Source organism: Ptychodera flava, chromosome 6 (genome assembly GCF_041260155.1).
Source record: "Ptychodera flava strain L36383 chromosome 6, AS_Pfla_20210202, whole genome shotgun sequence".
Taxonomy (NCBI): domain Eukaryota; kingdom Metazoa; phylum Hemichordata; class Enteropneusta; family Ptychoderidae; genus Ptychodera; species Ptychodera flava.
The window spans coordinates 27,740,084-27,759,939 of NC_091933.1; the positions used below are offsets into that span (position 1 = coordinate 27,740,084).

General features: G+C 42.6%; 1 protein-coding gene across 1 annotated transcript in view; it reads right to left on the reverse strand.

Annotated features, from left to right (window-relative positions):
• LOC139135374 (aminopeptidase N-like) overlaps positions 1–19,856 on the reverse strand; it is a 38,379-nt gene that overhangs the window by 16,179 nt on the left and 2,344 nt on the right. Inside the window, exon 2 of the mRNA XM_070702737.1 lies at positions 105–375. Coding sequence (XP_070558838.1) covers positions 105–375 — 271 coding nt within the window. The remainder of the gene's footprint in view (positions 1–104; positions 376–19,856) is intronic.

Consider the following 19,856-nt stretch of genomic DNA (forward strand, 5'->3'; position numbering starts at 1 on the left):
GAACAATAGGTCAACATTTTACTGGACCAAGCATTACCAAAGGTCAGGTCGTTCAGAAATTACTGAATCTTATGACGAAAATCTTAAATTTAATATATTCATACCAATACGCCATCTCTGGTGTAATCTTCTATGTGAGAAAATTCGGAGATTACAACAGCGTTCAGGTACGTCGACATTTTGACAGTTCTAGCGTAGTATGACGTCGCCCAGTCGCCATCAGTTTCGTTACGAATAATTTGCATATTCGCCAGAGCATGACGTTTCTTCCTGCGCTTGATTATCATGTCGAAGGTTGCCTTGAGGTTCGGTTCGTCGAAGCAAGGGAACATTCGCCTTGCGAAAACGCTCTGTAGTTGAGTCGCTGCCAGGTACCTACAATTTTATGTAGAATTATTTTACTGTTAATTTTGAACGTCTAAAAGTGCAGCGAAAAGAAAACTGATAGCTATTTTAACAAGTAAATCTGCACTGATAGAATCACAGAGTAAATCTTACTTATGACTGCACATTCTTTCCAATAAACCGACCTCTCTGATAGCAGACAGTCTTTTCAGCACGTCTCACGCACGCAGGATATGCAAATTTGCATTCAGCGCGAAATATGTTAATGTATGTGTATGTTAAACATATTCTTGAGGAGATTCTGTGTTCGCCTATAATCTTCTGATTACCAAGTTCAATTAAGACCATTCGAGTCTGAAAACTCCACTGTGACTGCCGTAAGTCAGCAACTTTGTAATAGGAAGAATGTGTATTCATATTTGTGTGTTTCTTACTTTAATTGAACACAAAAACACATCTACATGGTTCCATTTTGACTCCGTTTTTCCGTTTAGCAATTGTTGCTATCAGTAGCTCGTTCCTATCTCGGCTGCGTTATTTACACTAGGTCAATTATAAAGGATCCGACCACGGAGGTTTACATCAATGATCTAACAAACCGATGCAGTGGGGTAGAGATACATGTAAGGATTACACAACAACAAAAATATGGGTACACTTCTTGAGTCGAAGTACAGTATTTACATAGATGACACCGAATGGTACAGGCAGTGTAGCCCTATGTCCTACTTATACCTTTCCTCATTGCTCGTACCACCTCCATTCATCAAGTTTTCCACTTTCTCCCCTTCATTTAACCTGATCGTTCCTATAAATTGGTGTTTTCATGGTTTTTAGCAGAGGGCGTGGTCAAGCTTTGTAGTTGCTGCACTTGTTCAAATCCAGGGGCGTTAACATCGACTCGTTTAAAGGTTCCTAGTACTTTAGCACTTCCCAATAAGTACGTTCAAGCGATGTCTGCTTTGTATGTAAGCCTATCATTCCTTGTGTTAAGGAGTTTTGGTAAATCTTATTATGAGACAGGGTATACCTGTGTTGTAGGATAGAGCATTGCAGCAAGTTGCAGAGTCGTATACGTAGGAAGGAATTCTGAAGTAGGGAGTCAACTAAGTATTGTCAAAATATATATTTGCATAAAATTAGCGTGCAAGATGTCGCATGTAGCAAAGATAACCTATTTTGAGGAGTCATGTGTCCAGTAAACGTCTTGGTTGTCGTGAAAACAAAACTGTAAAGGAGATATCGACAAAATACATCAGCTTTGTCTCCAGTTAACTGACAACAGTTTATTATAGAAAACGGTCACTTCAGAGATTAAACTGCGTGAGTTTGGGAAACTGATATGTTCTGGTTAGTTGAAGTTGAGTTATGACAAAACATTAACGGCGTAGGCTACTTCCGAAAAAGTATACATATTTCAGTTTTAAGGTTTTAGGCCTGACGGATATCAAAATCCCAACTTCCGATTCTCAAAACTCAGTCTTAAGTTTAGTTTCCATGTGTTTATTTCTGATTTTGATATCACTTCGATTGAAATGTACCAGGGAATGTGATAAGTATATTCTTGTAGAAGTAAAACTTCTTTCTTACATGACCTGAACGGATTGCCAGGGCGAGATGTCCAGAAACCTGGCATCCCTTTCAAACGTGTACATTTACTGCTTTAGAATGTATTTCATGAAAATATGTGACAGCGTTTTATCAAAACTGATAGAAATGTTTTGGGTGTGCTTCACTCCAATAGAAAGCGATAGGCTTAGAACAAATACGAACATGACGAGATCATATCGGAACAATGACCAAGCTCCATCTGACGGTGAAGGCATCGCCTCTTCAGGGAGCTCTCTTATCATCGCCAAGACATGAGCAGATATGGCGACTCAGATGACGATCCCAGGCCCAACTGATAATCACACAAACACAATTGACGCTTTTTAGGGTCTACAAATATTCTTAAAGGAGCCATGCGAATTTACAGGTCAATGTTTTGGCACAAGGAATAAAGTTTAGTTGAGTTGACACTTCAAGCGACCTCTAAACAACTAAATGAGTTTTCATAGGTCTTTCAGCATGATTGAATTTAAAGTCAATTTATGGTCAATTCAACATTCAGGTTTGATGTGTTACAGATGTTCAATAAATATGAAAGCGAACGAATATCGTTGATCGCAAATGACGTCATTTTCTTTCTCATTAACATGCATAAATAAATATTCGTCCGCATTTTCCCATAAACGACGAAAATAAAACCTGCTAGTCCTACAATGACTACTAAAAGTCACACTTATTCGTATGAATTTGTGGTCCAGACTACAAGCTGCAACAACACCCGCGCATGCAACAACAAAATTTATCCGAATTTTAGGCAGCGTTGTTCGATGTCGCAAGCGTGCTGCTATATTTAGTAACAAACGTGAAATCGCGATCAAAGCTATTATCATTTGTCACGCTCACAAACTTTGGGAACAAATTCAACAAAAAACAAGCGATGTACTTTAGAAGTCTGATCAAAGTCAATGTATTCAGTTATATGGCCTAAATATGCAAATGAATTTATTGCTATTGTCACACCTGTGAGTTGACAAAAATTTGTTTAAGTTGTGCCAGGCATGACTGTCAAACGGCATGAAAGTCTGTGCCTTAACTGACAATTAAAATGTTCCTCACTTTCGTTCCACTGAGACCTCTTAACCTGGTCGCGATAGTTCGCTCAGATAGGTGGTATTTACTTCTAAATGCACAATAGAAAGTGATCTCATAATTATATCAGTTGGCATAACAGTTCCGCCAACAACAATATTTATTACCCAAGAATAAATCAACAACAACAGCAAGTATTCGCAGATACCCCTGTATTGTACAATGATTGACAACTCGCTAACAACTATAGCAACGACTGACAGTACTACATCAAAGAAACTGTTTCCGTGATGTCACAACTTGTTGTAGTAACACTGAAAATATGATAGCTATGTGCTAGTACGCCTTAATGTCTTTAAACTGGCTTTACTCATAACACATAGAAATACACCAGTTCTCTGTTCGTATGGTGTGCACTCAAAACAAACTCAACAGTCTAATAGTGACAACTCTACAGTATTTCCGGTCACTATGGCAAATAAAAGTTATCTCAAAGTTTGAACACACTGTAGTAATTTTATAAGTACAGAAAACAACAGCAGCCTGTAAAAGCTAGGCTTGGCTCAAAACTGATATTTGAACAATACAACAGTTTAGTAAAATTCAGTAAACTCTAAACGTCAATCTGAACTTAGTTGTAGTTCTATCAAACTAATACAACAGTATTTCAGTGTCAGACAACTTGTACAAACACTCACGCTATTCTAAGCCTTCTTGTAGGGAAATAACAATCGCCCACTTTTTGAACCAATTTCACCCACGATCCAAACTATAAAAGTCCCTCCAAGCGGTGAAGAATCACTCATACAAAATCGACTTACACTCGTGTGTGTGAGATTATTAAAGCACGATTTCGATTCCGCCAAAAGTTCGGATTCGTAAGTAAAGTTTACACGATTCGAAGGATGAGGATAGGATCCTTGTTATCCTACAAGCGTGTATATCTACTAAACCTGATCGTTACTGTTCCTGACGTCCGGTCCGGTAACGCGGCGTAGCGTTGAAGGTACACAGAAGTTCCATATCGGCCGGTGAGTTCCCATTCGCGCCGAAGCTTCCGGTCTATCCTTTCACTTGTAACTACGTCACTCGCCCACACGTGGTTGGGGCTCGATGGATCGTTCTGTCAGAAATTGTCTCTCTTACCACAAATGAATGCTCTCTCAATGTTCTTGAGTGTCACCCATACTAGACGGTGTGATGTTTGAATCAGTTCCGACGTTCACAACGTCGAAACGGAAAGTTTGAAATTCGACTGTACACAAGTCGCGTCCGGGCCCATGCCGTCTTCGAGCTGCTTCTTTTACATCACCAGACATGTGACATATACGTCATAGCCCGCCAATCATTGGCGCTTAGCAGCTCAAACTTTCTAGGCTAGTGTTCTGTTTGCTGGCTACCAAAGCCCAGCAATAAGTTCTTGAATTCATCGTCTCCATCCAAAGGTATGAAGATTTATAGAGTCTATATCTCTAGCAATATAACATCGCATATCTTCCAAACAATCATTTTATTATTGTGTAAGTGTACTGAGTGCACAAAGCACATTCACTCAATCAAACGTGTAGAAGCCATCTGACAACATATGAAAGTTACTTTTTCTCTATTGATAATAAAAATGAGTGAAATCACACATGTGATACCCTCCCTCCCCAAAGCATGTCATCCCTTATCCTCCATTTCCACCATTGGTCGATCATCGGCCGACTGGGAGTGTAAGGGGAGACATGCCAACAACCCTCCCTGTAACTGCCCCTACTTGGAAATATGTACCACACAACTCTTTACAGTGGCTTTGACTACAACAGCTAAACTTCATCTTAATACAGACCTATTACACTTGCGGTCTAATAAGGATGCGTTTGCTCTTCCTTGACAATCTGGAAGTCCTACCTACAAGTAACCACCCTAGTACGTAAGGTATACCAGGTAAGCCCTCTCAGGGGTGAGGTGTAAATACATGCAGGAGAACAGTTACATAATACAAATGTTCACAGATATGACCAAGGGTCATCCAAGGACAATCCAGGTGGGCACTGTTGGGGTGACTCTACAACATTACACTGGTAACCTTGTAAGCAAAAGAGATTGAAGCCATATAGGTAATGAATGACTGGCTCGTCTGTTGCAAACAGTCAGTGCTTACACCTAAAACAAATACTGTAAGAAATTCTGTTAACATAAAAGAACAAAACAACACATAGACTTTGGTAAACACGCAGGCTAGCGACTTGACAGGTTGCCGCCGTCTTTATATTTATGCTGCGCATATTTGTTTGACCAATCTCCAACACGCCTCCACATCCAACCTGTACCAACACATCTCTAGTACTCTGTTGCCGACTCGTGCCATGGCCGACTATCTCTCTGCCACATGTTACACTGTCCCCCAGCTTGCTAAGCCATATGAGAAGGATAAATGTCAACTCAAAATCTTGCAATTACGCTAAACGATAGCGCGTACAGGAACAACGCAGCAGGGCGAGAATTCCACCTAACGCACCTGGTGGCAGGACCCTTTGAAATACTCCATCACAAACGGGCTCCTCTTTACATAGTAGCTGTATGGCACATACACACCTGTAAATGAATTGGTGAGTGGAAGCGGTCAATGCATAACTTAAAATTGTTTGGTAACATCACTCTATAGTCGTCCATGGCTGACTGTCGGTAATGGTATATATCACCAGTCTGATAGATATGGGTTGTTTCCCAAAATAGGTGGTTTCGGCTGTGAAGTAGGCATGCGACGAATCTCGTCCCTCTTTCAGACTCCAACATAACTTGGCTCTCTCTCAGAATTTCTCCTGGCAGCCAGCTTTCTCGCAGAAAGTTGATGACTGTATACTTCTCTGTTTCTCAGACCAGGTAACTCTATTCTCGTTCTAATCCCTTGGACCACAGGGTAGCAAGGCATCTGAAGTGGTTCATATCCCACTAATTCATTGTTTGGCACAAACACTGGTGCTTCTGCATTCAACCTGTGGTCGATGACATACCTCGTATTACTGTAGCCATAATACTGTGGTTTCTGTCGATTTCTTGTTGGATACCAGCGCTCTGTAGCTGTGTCGTCTGCTACTTCCGTTCCAACCTTGACGCTAGGGGAATCAGTCACATCCTCACCATGTTGACTTGGTTCTGACGCCTGACTGGTAACGTTCACCACATCCTCTTCGCAATGCACGGAACTCACTGCATCACTCTTGGCAGTCGCATTCACATTTGGATTGCTGATTTGGGTGTCTGGCATATCTGTAGACTCAGCACTCTTGTTGTCGTCAGTACCACATGACATCGCAGCTGCGTCTTCTGGCTGAACATCTGGTCCTGCCCTTCCCACATTGTCCTCGGGTAGAGTGGGTAGCGACACATTGCTGTTCAGGTTGTTGTCTGACGATGCTCCATCCATCTGTGTTGACTGGTTCCGTTGCTGATCGTGAGGTGGACTGATGGCTCCTGTATCACCATCAGAATGTGACTCTTGTGCGGGTGAATTGACTTCTGGCATCTGTACTTCTGTGGGTCTTGTTGGACTACTTTGTCGTACTCTTATTCTCTGAGCCCAATTTTCATCACTGGAAGAACTCACCTTCTGCATCGCTCGGTTCTGCAGCTGCTCTATTTCCATATCTAGTCGGAGTTTCTATGCGGGTATTTGGTCTGGAGGGTCGTCTCCCTGGTATGCGCATAGGGCAATCTGGAGGAATTGCTGGTAGTGCGTAGCATGGCATCAGTAAATTACGATGGACTGTCTTACGCTTCCCTCCAAACTCTGGCTTCAGTACGTAGACTAGGATGTTAGGGTTCACCCTTTTCACGACTAGATAAGGACTGTGTTCCCATTTATCAGCAAGCTTCTGTTTGCCTCTGATAGACACATTGCGCACCAACACACGGTCGACTGGTTCCAGTTCAGCTTCTCTTGCCTTCTTGTCATACAGGTAATTGTTCTTCTGCGCCTTGTTCGCCATTCTGCTGCCCGCTATCCTGTAGGCCATTTGCAAGTCCTTTCGCAGCTTCTCCACATACTGGTCATATGTCCCCTCTGCTTCATCAGTAGGCTCTAACCCAAGGTATAAGTCTATCGGCAATTTCGGGTGTTGTCCATGCATCAGATACCAGGGGGAATAACCTGTGACCTCATGCGTTGTGCAGTTGTATGCATGAGTCAGCATTTTGACTTGTTGAGCCCAATTCTGTTTCTGTTCTGGCTGCAACGTACCTAACATGCCCAGTAAAGTCTGATTAAAGCGTTCCACAATTCCCAAACCTTGTGGGTGGTATGGGGACGAATGCGACTTCTTCACGCCCAACAAGGTACAAAGGTGAGCAATCAACCGACTCTCAAAATTCCTCCCTTGATCGGAGTGGATCCTAGTTGGGATGCCGACTTCCTGCAGGAATGTGTCCATCAAGACCTTCGCAGTCGTCTTGGCAGTTTGGTTTCTAGTCGGCACTGCTATGGCATATTTAGTAAAATGATCTGTCATGACCAAGATATCCTGGTATCCTCCTTTTGATCGCTCAAGGGAGAGGAAGTCTATACACAGTAACTCTAAGGGCATCGTTGTCAATATCGGCACCAAGGGAGCAACCACACGACCTCCAGCTGCAATCTTCCGGCGTGTGCACCTCTCACATCAACGGATTCTGTTGATGATGTCATCTGTCATACCCGGCCAGTAAAATCGTGACCTCATCAGTTCTATACTACGTTCTTGGCCCAGATGACCCATCTCATCATGCAATGCATCCATGGCAGTCTCTCTATGGCTGGGTGGTAAGTATAGCTGGTACACTATCCTACCGCTCTTTTCTGTTCTTTGCCTGTAGAGCACACCATTACGCATCTGATACTTCTTCCATTCTCGCAATGCTGCAGATACTTGGCGTGTCTCTGATGCACGTTGCTGACGGTCAGGCGGTTCACCTCTTTGGACATAGTTGTATATCGTGCCGATCGTCGGATCTGCCAGTTGTAGATCCTTCCACTCAGCATGACTAATGGTGGGTAATGTCGTAGTACCTTCTGGCACCAGGTCAGCCAATGTCTGGACATTACATCTTGGAATTTTGCCGATAATTTCCATGGCTGGTATCATGGGGATAAGTTTACTTTCAAGAATTGCCACGACCATCTGGCTACTCATTACTGTTGTTTCTTAGGGGTTGGAGGGACCCAATCGAGCCAGTGAGGACATCCTTCTGCATCTGTTGAGTATCCTGACTGTGGTTTTCTAGAGGGCGGATCTGCGTCTCTGTTGAGTACTCCACGCCGGTATTCAATCCGAAAGTCATAATCTGCCAACCTTGCCATCCAACGATGTCCGGTAGCATCTAGCTTGGCACTGGTGGTAACGTACACTAGGGGATTGTTGTCAGTCAATACCAGGAAATGGCGGCATAGCAGCATGTCAGAGAACTTATCCGTCACAGCCCACTTTAGCGCTAAAAACTCCAGCTTGTGGGCTGGGTATTTCCTCTCACTTTTTGAGAGCCCACGACTGGCATATGCCACCACTCTCTTTACATTTCCATCGTGTACCTGGTATAGCACTGCTCCAAGCCCGAGTAGACTTGCGTCAGTGAGCAGCTCGAAAGGCAGGGAGTAATCAGGATATGCGAGGACGGGTGGGTTTGTGAGACGCTCAACTAAGGTGTCAAATGCCACTTGACACTTCTCTGTCCACACAAATTCTGGTGGCTTCTGTCGTACCATCTTTCCGCCCTTCGTCCTGTGCTTTACGTAGAGTCCTGTGGTCAAGTCATTCAGGGGCTTCGCGATTTTGGAGAAGCCTTCTACAAATCTGCGGTAATAGCCACACACTCCAAGGAAAACTTTGACTTCTTTAGCACTGCGGGGTACAGGCCAGGTCTTAATCGCTTCAGTCTTTGCTGGGTCAGTCTTCACCCCCTCATGAGACACAATGTGTCCCAAGAAGCTGACCTCTTGCCGAAAAAACTGGCACTTAGAAGCCTTCACTTTCAACCCATGCTTCTTCAACCGCTTCAGTACCTCATCAAGACGCTGGCAGTGCTCCTCAAACGTTGAAGCAAATATCACAATATCGTCAAGGTAGACTATACACGTGCGATTAACCAAGTCTCCGAGGCACTTCTCCAATGCACGTTGAAAGCTGCTAGCGCTGTTACACAGCCCCATGGGTAAACGGAGACACTCGTAATGCCCAACTGGAGTCACGAAGGCTGTTTTCTCGATATCATCTTCATGCATCAGTAGTTGCCAGTAGGAGGACTTGAGGTCAACTGTGGAAAACCAGTCAGCTCCCTTCAAGCATTCCATACTTTCCTCGATCCTTGGAAGCGCGTAGGCGTCCCGGATTGTCTTGCTGTTCAGACGTCTATAATCAATACATAGCCGGGTTGTCCCGTCTCTCTTCCCGACCAAGACAATCGGCGCTGCGTACGGCGAGTTGGACTCCCTTATGATGCCACAATCCATCATGTCTTGTATCAATCGACGAAGCTCCGCGTACTTTGCTGGCAGCAGTCGACGATGTCTTTCTCGTCTAGGTATGTCGTCCGTGAGTCTAATGCGATGTTTCACTAGGTCACACTTCCCAAGGTCTGTATCGCCAGTAGAAAATGTACCCAAGTTCCGACGGAACAAATCACACACCACTCCAAGACGTTCCTTGGAGAACAATGCTGGGTCTAGGTCAAATTTGACACCCTTTATAGTAGTGCCTTTAATGTCATCACATGAGTCACTGTTGGTGTCAGCCTGTATACTGTTTACGGTTGCATCCAGTCTACTCATAGGGACACTTTCTACAGTTGTTACTGCGTTGATTTCCGCGATAACACTGCCAGGTCTGATTGTTATGTTGTGGTTGTTACTGTTGTATAACCTGACAGGAACTGTAGACTGATCCACTTGGCAACGCATCGCTGTAACAACTGGACTGGCCGTTGCTGCACAGCTGGGTGACACTGCTGGTTCAACGCTAACTATGTATTCATCATTCGCAGTTGTGCCTGACAATTTGCCGGTCACGATGACACTACTTTCCGGGCGAATCGTAACTGGTCTCTTCAGAAGAGCACGTGCCAACCCCACATGGCCATCCTTGCCAGCGAAACAGTATCTGGACTGAATTCTGTCATACGCTCGTCTTCCTGGGACAGACATCTTGTCAACTTTATTTTGATTTGATTTCCTGATGACTGCCGCAGCTCGCATACATGGTTCTAACACCTTCGTGCCCAGTGTTATAGGTATCCGGTCTCCATATTCGGTGTTGGGGACAACTATCACCAGGGCGTCCATTGTCTGTTCTACACCATATATCGTTGACGGCAGTCTCACCTGTACTTCCAGGATCCCTAATACTGGAACTGCCTGATCACCGGCTCCAAGTATACGCAAATCATCAGCTGATGCTTCCAGTGGGCGGTCTGAAAAGTGTTTATCATAAAACCACTTGCTCAAAGTAGTGACTTGCGAACCTGTGTCCATTAGGCAGCGGGCGTCATGGCCATCCACTACAATCGTCTCTTCATATGCTGGTCCAACCACTCTGCGGCGTATATCCGTCTGCATCATCAGCAGGATTTGGCCAGTCGTGTCTACATCCGGTGGTGTCGTGCTATCATCTCTGTTTGACGCATGATACCGTTTTCTACGTTGTAACCGCCTGCGTTGATACCTAGCAGGTGGGTAACATTCTGGTCGAACATTTTTGGTCGACTTACGAGCCTTGTTATTTAACTTGCCAGACGCTGGCGATGTTTGTTTAGAGTCATCTTTGTTTTGTGGACAGTCCCTAGAGAAGTGTCCTCCCTCTCCACAGCGGTAGCATGTTGAGTTCTGTTGCTTAGGGTTTGGACAGTCTCGCACCAGGTGGCCCACATCGCCACATCCGAAACAGCGTCGAGGTGCCCTGGGGCTAGCCGCATACTGTCTATCTGTTTGTTGCTTACGTCTGGGTTGGTTGGCATTGGTAGTGGAGCTTGGACCCTGTGTGCAATACCCCGAAGTGGAACTAACCTTCGCCTCTAACATGTCCAAGCGTTGCATAACCGAATTCAGAGTTGGCTCAAGTTGTCGGGCAAACTCCCTAGCTGTACCGTCTATGATGTCCTCTTCAGAAAGCAGTGTCCTCTTTGAGTTGTCTGCCATCTCCTCGTCTTCATTTGCAATCATTTGATGGGCAGCTGCTGATTTTGAACGCGATGTCGAAGGACGGGGCTGTCTTCGCTCGCGGACTTCTTCCTCAGCCTCTCGTGCAAGCCCTACCATCTCGTCAAAATCATTAACTTGACTTACGCGATGACGAATACTGTCTCTAACGCCTTCGTCTCGTAAACCTCTCCAGAATGTGCTTCTCAGTCGTTCATCCATCGCTGACTTGGGTATACCACCCTTTTGCTGTACCTTATTCAATTCCTCCTCCAAGCGGTTAGCAAAGTCGGCTATACTCTCATTGTCTCTTTGAAGACCCTTACTATAAAAGTTTGCCAGTAAGGTTTCTGCTGATTGAACGTTACCATAGCGTTTGCGTAATTTCCTCAACATTTGATCAAACGTGACTGTAGGTCCCATTCCATCAACTAGTTGGACCGCACCGCCTTTCAACGACGCTCTGATAGTTTGACACATCGACATGGCAGACTCTTTATTTCCATGTATGTACGTCATGACTTCCCCTTCCCATGTCTGGAAGTCAACATCAGACTTGCGGTTTACATCACCGGAAAATGTACTTAACTTGTGTTTGTCTCCCAAGTACACGGCTGTATAATTACCATCGCTGTCTCTGTAGGTCGTAGGGGTAGCGTCAGCAGTTTGCCACTTTTTACCATACAGGCCGATGGTCGTCTTTTCTTTCTCTAATGCACTGTCTAGACGAGCGATCTCATCTTCAAACAAGTCTTGACGTGAAGAGGCGGGTATGTTGTACTCTCCTGTACTCGGCCTTGTTGATCTGGAGCGCGGAGTCTCCCCTGTAGCAGGCGTGAAATTGGGCGATCTGGATCGGTCTGGTCGCGCAGGCGTACTCTGTGCCTCACTAGCTCCTCCTACCGCACCACCGACTCCATCATCAGCATCCCAGTTTTCCTTCGCACACCTGTACTGTTCTCTATGCTCCCAATCACGCCGTTCAATTTCCCATTGTCTATACCTCTCTTCTACTTCTTTCTGAAATTGGACATTTTTCTCATTTTCTTCTGCCCGCATGGCTATCTTCCAAGCCTCTCTTGTTTGTCTTTTGTCTGACAACCATTGCTCCTTCGCCTGGTTTAACCGTTCACTCTCTTCAGCTCTCCATCTTTGTTTCTCTTGCTCCAGCCTGAGAGAAATCTCTCTCTCTATATTTGTTTGGGTAAAGTCTTGTGGCTCACTAGCTCTCCTACCGACTGCTGTATCTGCTGAAGAGACAGACGACACTCCTGGCAAGCGCCTCACTCCCCGGCCAGCCATGCCCGACGAACGAGGGGTTGTTTCATCCGATGCCATTCTAGTCGTTGTGCAAATCACAGTTGCAAATACAAGCCACACGCACAGCGACATACAGAGCACGAAACTTACAGTAAATCACTTTGAAACTTATGTAACACTATACACTTGATAATGCTATGAAATGTTAATATTCTTAACATCAGACAAGGCTGGTTAAATAATTCTTTTATCAACTGTTTACCACCTGATCTGGATACTGGGCACAACCTTTTTGTTAGTTAATGCCCCACGTTGGGCGCCATTTATATGTCACACCTGTGAGTTGACAAAAATTTGTTTAAGTTGTGCCAGGCGTGACTATAAGAAAATATATTGTCAAACGGCATGAAAGTCTGTGCCTAAACTGACAATTAAAATGTTCCTCACTTTCGTTCCACTGAGACCTCTTAACCTGGTCGCGATAGTTCGCTCAGATAGGTGGTATTTACTTCTAAATGTACAATAGAAAGCAATCTCACAATTATATCAGTTGGCATAACAGTTCCGCCAACAACAATATTTATTACCCAAGAATAAATATAACAACAACAAGTATATCAACAACAACAGCAAGTATTCGCAGATACCCCTGTATTGTACAATGATTGACAACTCGCTAACAACTATAGCAACGACTGACAGTACTACATCAAAGAAACTGTTTCCGTGATGTCACAACTTGTTGTAGTAACACTGAAAATATGATAGCTATGTGCTAGTACGCCTTAATGTCTTTAAACTGGCTTTACTCATAACACATAGAAATACACCAGTTCTCTGTTCGTATGGTGTGCACTCAAAACAAACTCAACAGTCTAATAGTGACAACTCTACAGTATTTCCGGTCACTATGGCAAATAAAAGTTATCTCAAAGTTTGAACACACTGTAGTAATTTTATAAGTACAGAAAACAACAGCAGCCTGTAAAAGCTAGGCTTGGCTCAAAACTGATATTTGAACAATACAACAGTTTAGTAAAATTCAGTAAACTCTAAACGTCAATCTGAACTTACAACCCTTTTCAGAATTAGAGCGCGAAGCCACTGCAGTGAACTGCAATAAAACTGCTTACATTAATTAGTTTCAGCTGTAGCCGTGGCCACTTTGGTGTTGAACAAGGCTACTTGATAAAGACCAAAAAGTCTGCTTGTACAAAGGCAAAACTAGCTCTGTCTGAGGCTCGAGTTGTAAATGAGAGTTTACGATTGGCACCCTGTGTTCAACATTAAGATACAATGTGACATTACCACGCACTGGTCCTTATACAAATCTTTTTTATTTCAACTTCCCCAGACAAAATGTCTGCATGGGACATACAATCTTGTCGACTTTACCAGCTGGCTACAGCTGAAACTAATTAGTGTGAGCAGTTTTATTGCAGTTCACTGCAGTGGCTTCGCGCTCTAATTCTGAAAAGGGTTGTAGTTGTAGTTCTATCAAACTAATACAACAGTATTTCAGTGTCAGACAACTTGTACAAACACTCACGCTATTCTAAGCCTTCTTGTAGGGAAATAACAATCGCCCACTTTTCGAACCAATTTCACCCACGATCCAAACTATAAAAGTCCCTCCAAGCGGCGAAGAATCACTCATACAAAATCGACTTACAGTCGTGTGTGTGAGATTATTAAAGCACGATTTCGATTCCGTCAAAAGTTCGGATTCGTAGGTAAAGTTTACACGGTTCGAAGGATGAGGATAGGATCCTTGTTATCCTACAAGCGTGTATATCTACTAAACCTGATCGTTACTGTTCCTGACGTCCGGTCGGTAGCGCAGCGTAGCGTTGTAGGTACACAGAAGTTCCATATCGGCCGGTGAGTTCCCATTCGCGCCAAAGCTTCCGGTCTATCCTTTCACTTGTAACCACAGGTCCAGTAGACATAATTTGTGATGATTTTTTCCTATTATTATCATAAAAAATAATTATGAATATTAATAAATTATTAATATGAATGTTACAGAATATTAAAACTTTTTTACACACAATGTCGTCTACTTTGTGTAAATGCCATCTGGAAACTCCATTGTTTTGTTAATTATGATTATGAATAAATTATGATTATGATTAATAAAGTCATATTTTACACATTGTAATGTGCTTATGTGAACAACCCTCTGGAAACCCCCATACAGTTTCACAATCTATGCCCAAATATACAAGTGACACCATTGCCAAGGTTCAGTCTACGGCGAGAGTTACCATTGCCCAGGTTCAGTCTACGGCGAGAGTTACTACACAGTGTATATAATGAGAAGCTAGCCAGCTCCACTCGACAGTAAACTGACATACCCATGAATTACCTCCGTTTTCTTCACTTCTGCATGTTGATTCTCTAAATTTCTCCCGGTGTTGGCAAGTCCATAAATCAGCCATCAAATCTACCCAGTTTTGGCCACTTAGACGGAAAATTTGTGAAGTTTGGGGCTGCGAGAAGGTATATATCGCCAATGAAATGATGCTGCCTCAGCGGAATCGACAGCATCCGGGAACTTTTAGGGCCGTTTGCGAAATTTGAATGTAGCCGCCAAGCGGGGCCGAGGGCGGAGCCATGATTTAACGTTATTAGACATGCTGACATAATTGATCGTACGGCCAATGAACGCTCGTGACCTTTTTTACACATGAAAGTTACACTTACACTGTACGATTACTTCATGGTCTGTCCAAGGATGGAGGTGCCTCAAGTCAACGGTCCAAGCTATGTATGTGTGATTACAAACGGATGACGGGTTGCAGATGCGTTGCGTTTGTTTGATAGATACCCGGTTGACATTGTGAAAATATGTCAAGTTCAGCGACTTGGCGAGGAGACCTCAAAACAGCGTACGTACGTACAAACACGCAGTCACCTTCCAATTGAACTTGTGATTTTCAGAGATTTACAATGAAAATACAGGCAGCGTTGACTGTCGTCTATTTTGCTGCTCAGCAAAATATTAAAAACAGTCACGGACGTGTTTTACAGACAAAGCACAGACAATGTACCTTGAAATCGATATCTTTTTTATTGAAAAGGCGTACGCGTGCTGGCGTTACGAGGACCTGTTACTCTTTTATGAATATGTTAGACAAATATATCCATGTCTTGCAAAAAATACTGAGAAAAAGTAAAATTTTAATAATATTATCAATAGTTTTATTACAGGGCTTCCGTTAACGCAAAATCCTGCGTATTTCGAGCATGTTATTACTTTGAAGTACGCAAAGTAAAATGACGTCTGCGTAATCCGATACGCATTAAAAAGCGCAGTCTCTGTAACAAAGACATGAGCACACGTAGTTTCCCTTCAATGTGAAGTTTATCCAGGACTAAAAATAAATTGTTTGCTGATAAAAATGTTCATAATTCAGCAATATCCTGTCAATCACGTTTTCCTTCAAGTCCGTACCAATAAAAATGTAACAAGTTCAATAGAGTTCGTCGTTATTGCAAAAAAATGGTTTTTTTCCGCTGCGCCCAATGCATACTTGTAAACCCTGAAGATCTCCTGGTCGAATATCAAGTTTAAGTTAATGCTACGAAAACTTAAAAAATAATAGTTTTATGCCGGTCTGCAAACTTATTCCAGATTATTGCAAAATGGCCATAATTGCAGCCGTGATTCCAGTCTCATCTGTCCCGTGTGAGCGCGTGGGTTCAGTACCCAAAACAGGATTACAAAATCGAAACGTAACTGTCTAAGTGACTTTGCCTGATCTAAATGATCTGATGGTGATAACCATGGAAGGCCCGAGACTAGTGAATTTGACTTCAGAGCAGCGATGATAGGTCAAGCAGCGAAGCCAATAGTGGGAAGTTGTAGTCTAAATAATTTGTAAGAAATGAAAATCGTCGACAGAAAATAGAACAGAACAAATTGTGAAACTAATATCAAAGAAAAAACATTCTTGTCACTGATGTTGTTTATTGAACACTTTATTCATTGACTTTTGAACCGGTTTTCGATATCGCGTAGACAGCTGTTATATATAGGTACTTACATGTAGTCATGTTGTACGCATTTTTGGTACATTTTACGCCAATAGAAAAACAATTTGCGAACAGCCTTAGGCAGATTTGGAAATCCTAACCGAAGCTCTGCAGTTTTATCACACTCAGAAACTGAAGCGAGGACTTTCTGTCTTCGGGAAAAACAATTGACGCTACACACGGATGCAGCAGGGTCTATGGAAAAAACACTAAAATTTTGAAACGAGAACGGGCAAGAAAATGTCAGCACGTTTGTAAGCCTGGAATTGTTAGTCGTGTTCCTTGCTATTCAAAGTATTTGTGGGTACGGTGTGCACATGGTGTAGGTTCTTCTGGAATAGGTGGATACCGTGGAAACCTAGCTGTGATATCGCAGCGGCGAACATGTTCAAATCAAAGGTCACCGCCACGGTCAAATATCACAGCTAGTGGAAACATTTTAATTGCTACGGATTAGTCGCTGATGCGTTTGGCGGAGGAGGGGCAGAGGAGTCGGTCACAGTTGATGACAGTGTGCTCACTGTCGTCGGAAGTTCATCTGGACGCTTGTAATGGACGTACGTGATGACGGTGTCATCAAATAGGTGTATATACTATATAATGCTGGCAAACACGATCGCAGCAATCTATATTGAGCTGCCTGCTGCGGTGTTTGTTCAGTTGATGCTGTCCCCGTTTCGCTGAAGCTACCACCTCCATTGATCGCATACCCAGTAAGCTGCTTTGGAGCAACCTTACAACTGCTATAAAGTTCGAAAAATACATCGTCCAACTAGAGAAATGAAACTCATTCCACGTTTTGATGTTGATCAGACACATGTACATTCGGGTCAACTGATGAGAGGTCTAATCAAAGGTCACGAGCGTTCATTGGCCGTACGATCAATTATGTCAGCATATCTAATAACGTTAAATCATGGCTCCGCCCTCGGCCCCGCTTGGCGGCTACATTCAAATTTCGCAAACGGCCCTAAAAGTTCCCGGATGCTGTCGATTCCGCTAGGCAGCATCATTTCATTGGCGATATATACCTTCTCGCAGCCCCAAACTTCACAAATTTTCCGTCTAAGTGGCCAAAACTGGGTAGATTTGATGGCTGATTTATGGACTTGCCAACACCGGGAGAAATTTAGAGAATCAACATGCAGAAGTGAAGAAAACGGAGGTAATTCATGGGTATGTCAGTTTACTGTCGAGTGGAGCTGGCTAGCTTCTCATTATATACACTGTGTAGTAACTCTCGCCGTAGACTGAACCTGGGCAATGGTAACTCTCGCCGTAGACTGAACCTTGGCAATGGTGTCACTTGTATATTTGGGCATAGATTGTGAAACTGTATGGGGGTTTCCAGAGGGTTGTTCACATAAGCACATTACAATGTGTAAAATATGACTTTATTAATCATAATCATAATTTATTCACAATCATAATTAACAAAACAATGGAGTTTCCAGATGGCATTTACACAAAGTAGACGACATTGTGTGTAAAAAAGTTTTAATATTCTGTAACATTCATATTAATAATTTATTAATATTCATAATTATTTTTTATGATAATAATAGGAAGAAATCATCACAAATTATGCCTACTGGACCTGTGTTGTAACTACGTCACTCGCCCACACGTGGTTGGGGCTCGATGGATCGTTCTGTCAGAAATTGTCTCTCTTACCACAAATGAATGCTCTCTCAATGTTCTTGAGTGTCACCCATACTAGACGGTGTGATGTTTGAGTCAGTTCCGACGTTCACAACGTCGAAACGGAAAGTTTGAAATTCGACTTTACACAAGTCGCGTCCGGGCCCATGCCGTCTTCGAGCTGCTTCTTTTACGTCACCAGACATGTGACATATACGTCATAGCCCGCCAATCATTGGCGCTTAGCCGCTCAAACTTTCTAGGCTAGTGTTCTGTTTGCTGGCTACCCAAGCCCAGCAATAAGTTCTTGAATTCATCGTCTCCATCCAAAGGTATGAAGATTTATAGAGTCTATATCTCTAGCAATATAACATCGCGTATCTTCCGAACAATCATTTTATTATTGTGTAAGTGTACTGAGTGCACAAAGCACATTCACTCAATCATACGTGTAGAAGCCGTCTGGCAACATATGAAAGTTACTTTTTCTCTATTGATAATAAAAATGAGTGAAATCACACATGTGATACCATGTTTCACATCGTTCACATTTTTAGCATGACTGAAATAAAGTATAATTATTGTACGTCTGAAGTCCTCTCAAAATAATAGAATTCAGCGTCGATCTATTGTATTATTACAGAAACTCATAAAATATGCAAATATATTCAGTATCATGCTTGCGCTTCATGCTCATCAACTTTGGGAATTACTCAGTCGATGAGGTATACCGTGACACACATAGTTAATCTAATATTGAACAATGTAGCAATTAAGTCCAGTACTTTCAGTTTTGATGCATGGGCCAGTAGTAATTACAGAATTTTATTTAAATATGCAAATATGCTCATTAGCATTTGCAAACTCATCAAATCTAAGGGCTAAATAAATGAAGGTTTTACCACTGTGCCTCAGAAGTTTTATCAAATTCGATTGATTATATTTCGATAAAAGTCTTAAAGTTCTTTCAATATGAAAATGGACCAATAGTTTGCTTGTCATGCTTATCAAATCTCCTGCAAAAGTAAAACTGAATTTGACCAATATGCTGTGAAATTCCCATCAAATTCAGTGCAGTAAGTCTTGGAACATTGCCTTATTACAGAAATTTATTGAATATACAAAATAACAAATGAAACTTTGTCATACCCGTCTGAAACTTTTGGCATAACTAAATAAAACCAACAGAAGTTCATGCAATATTTGAATGAGCTAATTTTCAGTTCGTCATTGCCGTCGAACTTTGCATACACTTAAACCTAAGTATGATCAATTGGTGATTGGTGTATTAAGTTTCGATATATCACCTAATTACAATAATTTGTCAAATATAAAATGAGTATGTAGGCATCATGCTAAGCCAACCACACCTTAATCGTAAACTTACTATGAAGTCAATATAAATGCAAAGTCACATAAAATTTCGTCCCATCAAGACGTGGCATGTGAGCCAAAACTATATATTTATACATCTGTTCTCTGAATTATGCAAGCCATGGCCTCCAGAAACTAATCATATCTAGGTTTATCCACGAACAGATTACATACAACATTTCATTATTATAGCTTATGGACTTTTTGAGTGGATCAAAAAACAAGTCACGGACACAGACACACATACACACACACAAACAAACAAACAAACAAACAAACAAACAAACAAACAAACAAAACACAAACAAACAAACACAAACACAAACAAACAAACACAAACAAACAAACAAACAAACAAACAAACAAACAAACACAAGGACAGCTAGGAAAGAGCCATAACATAGGCTCACTT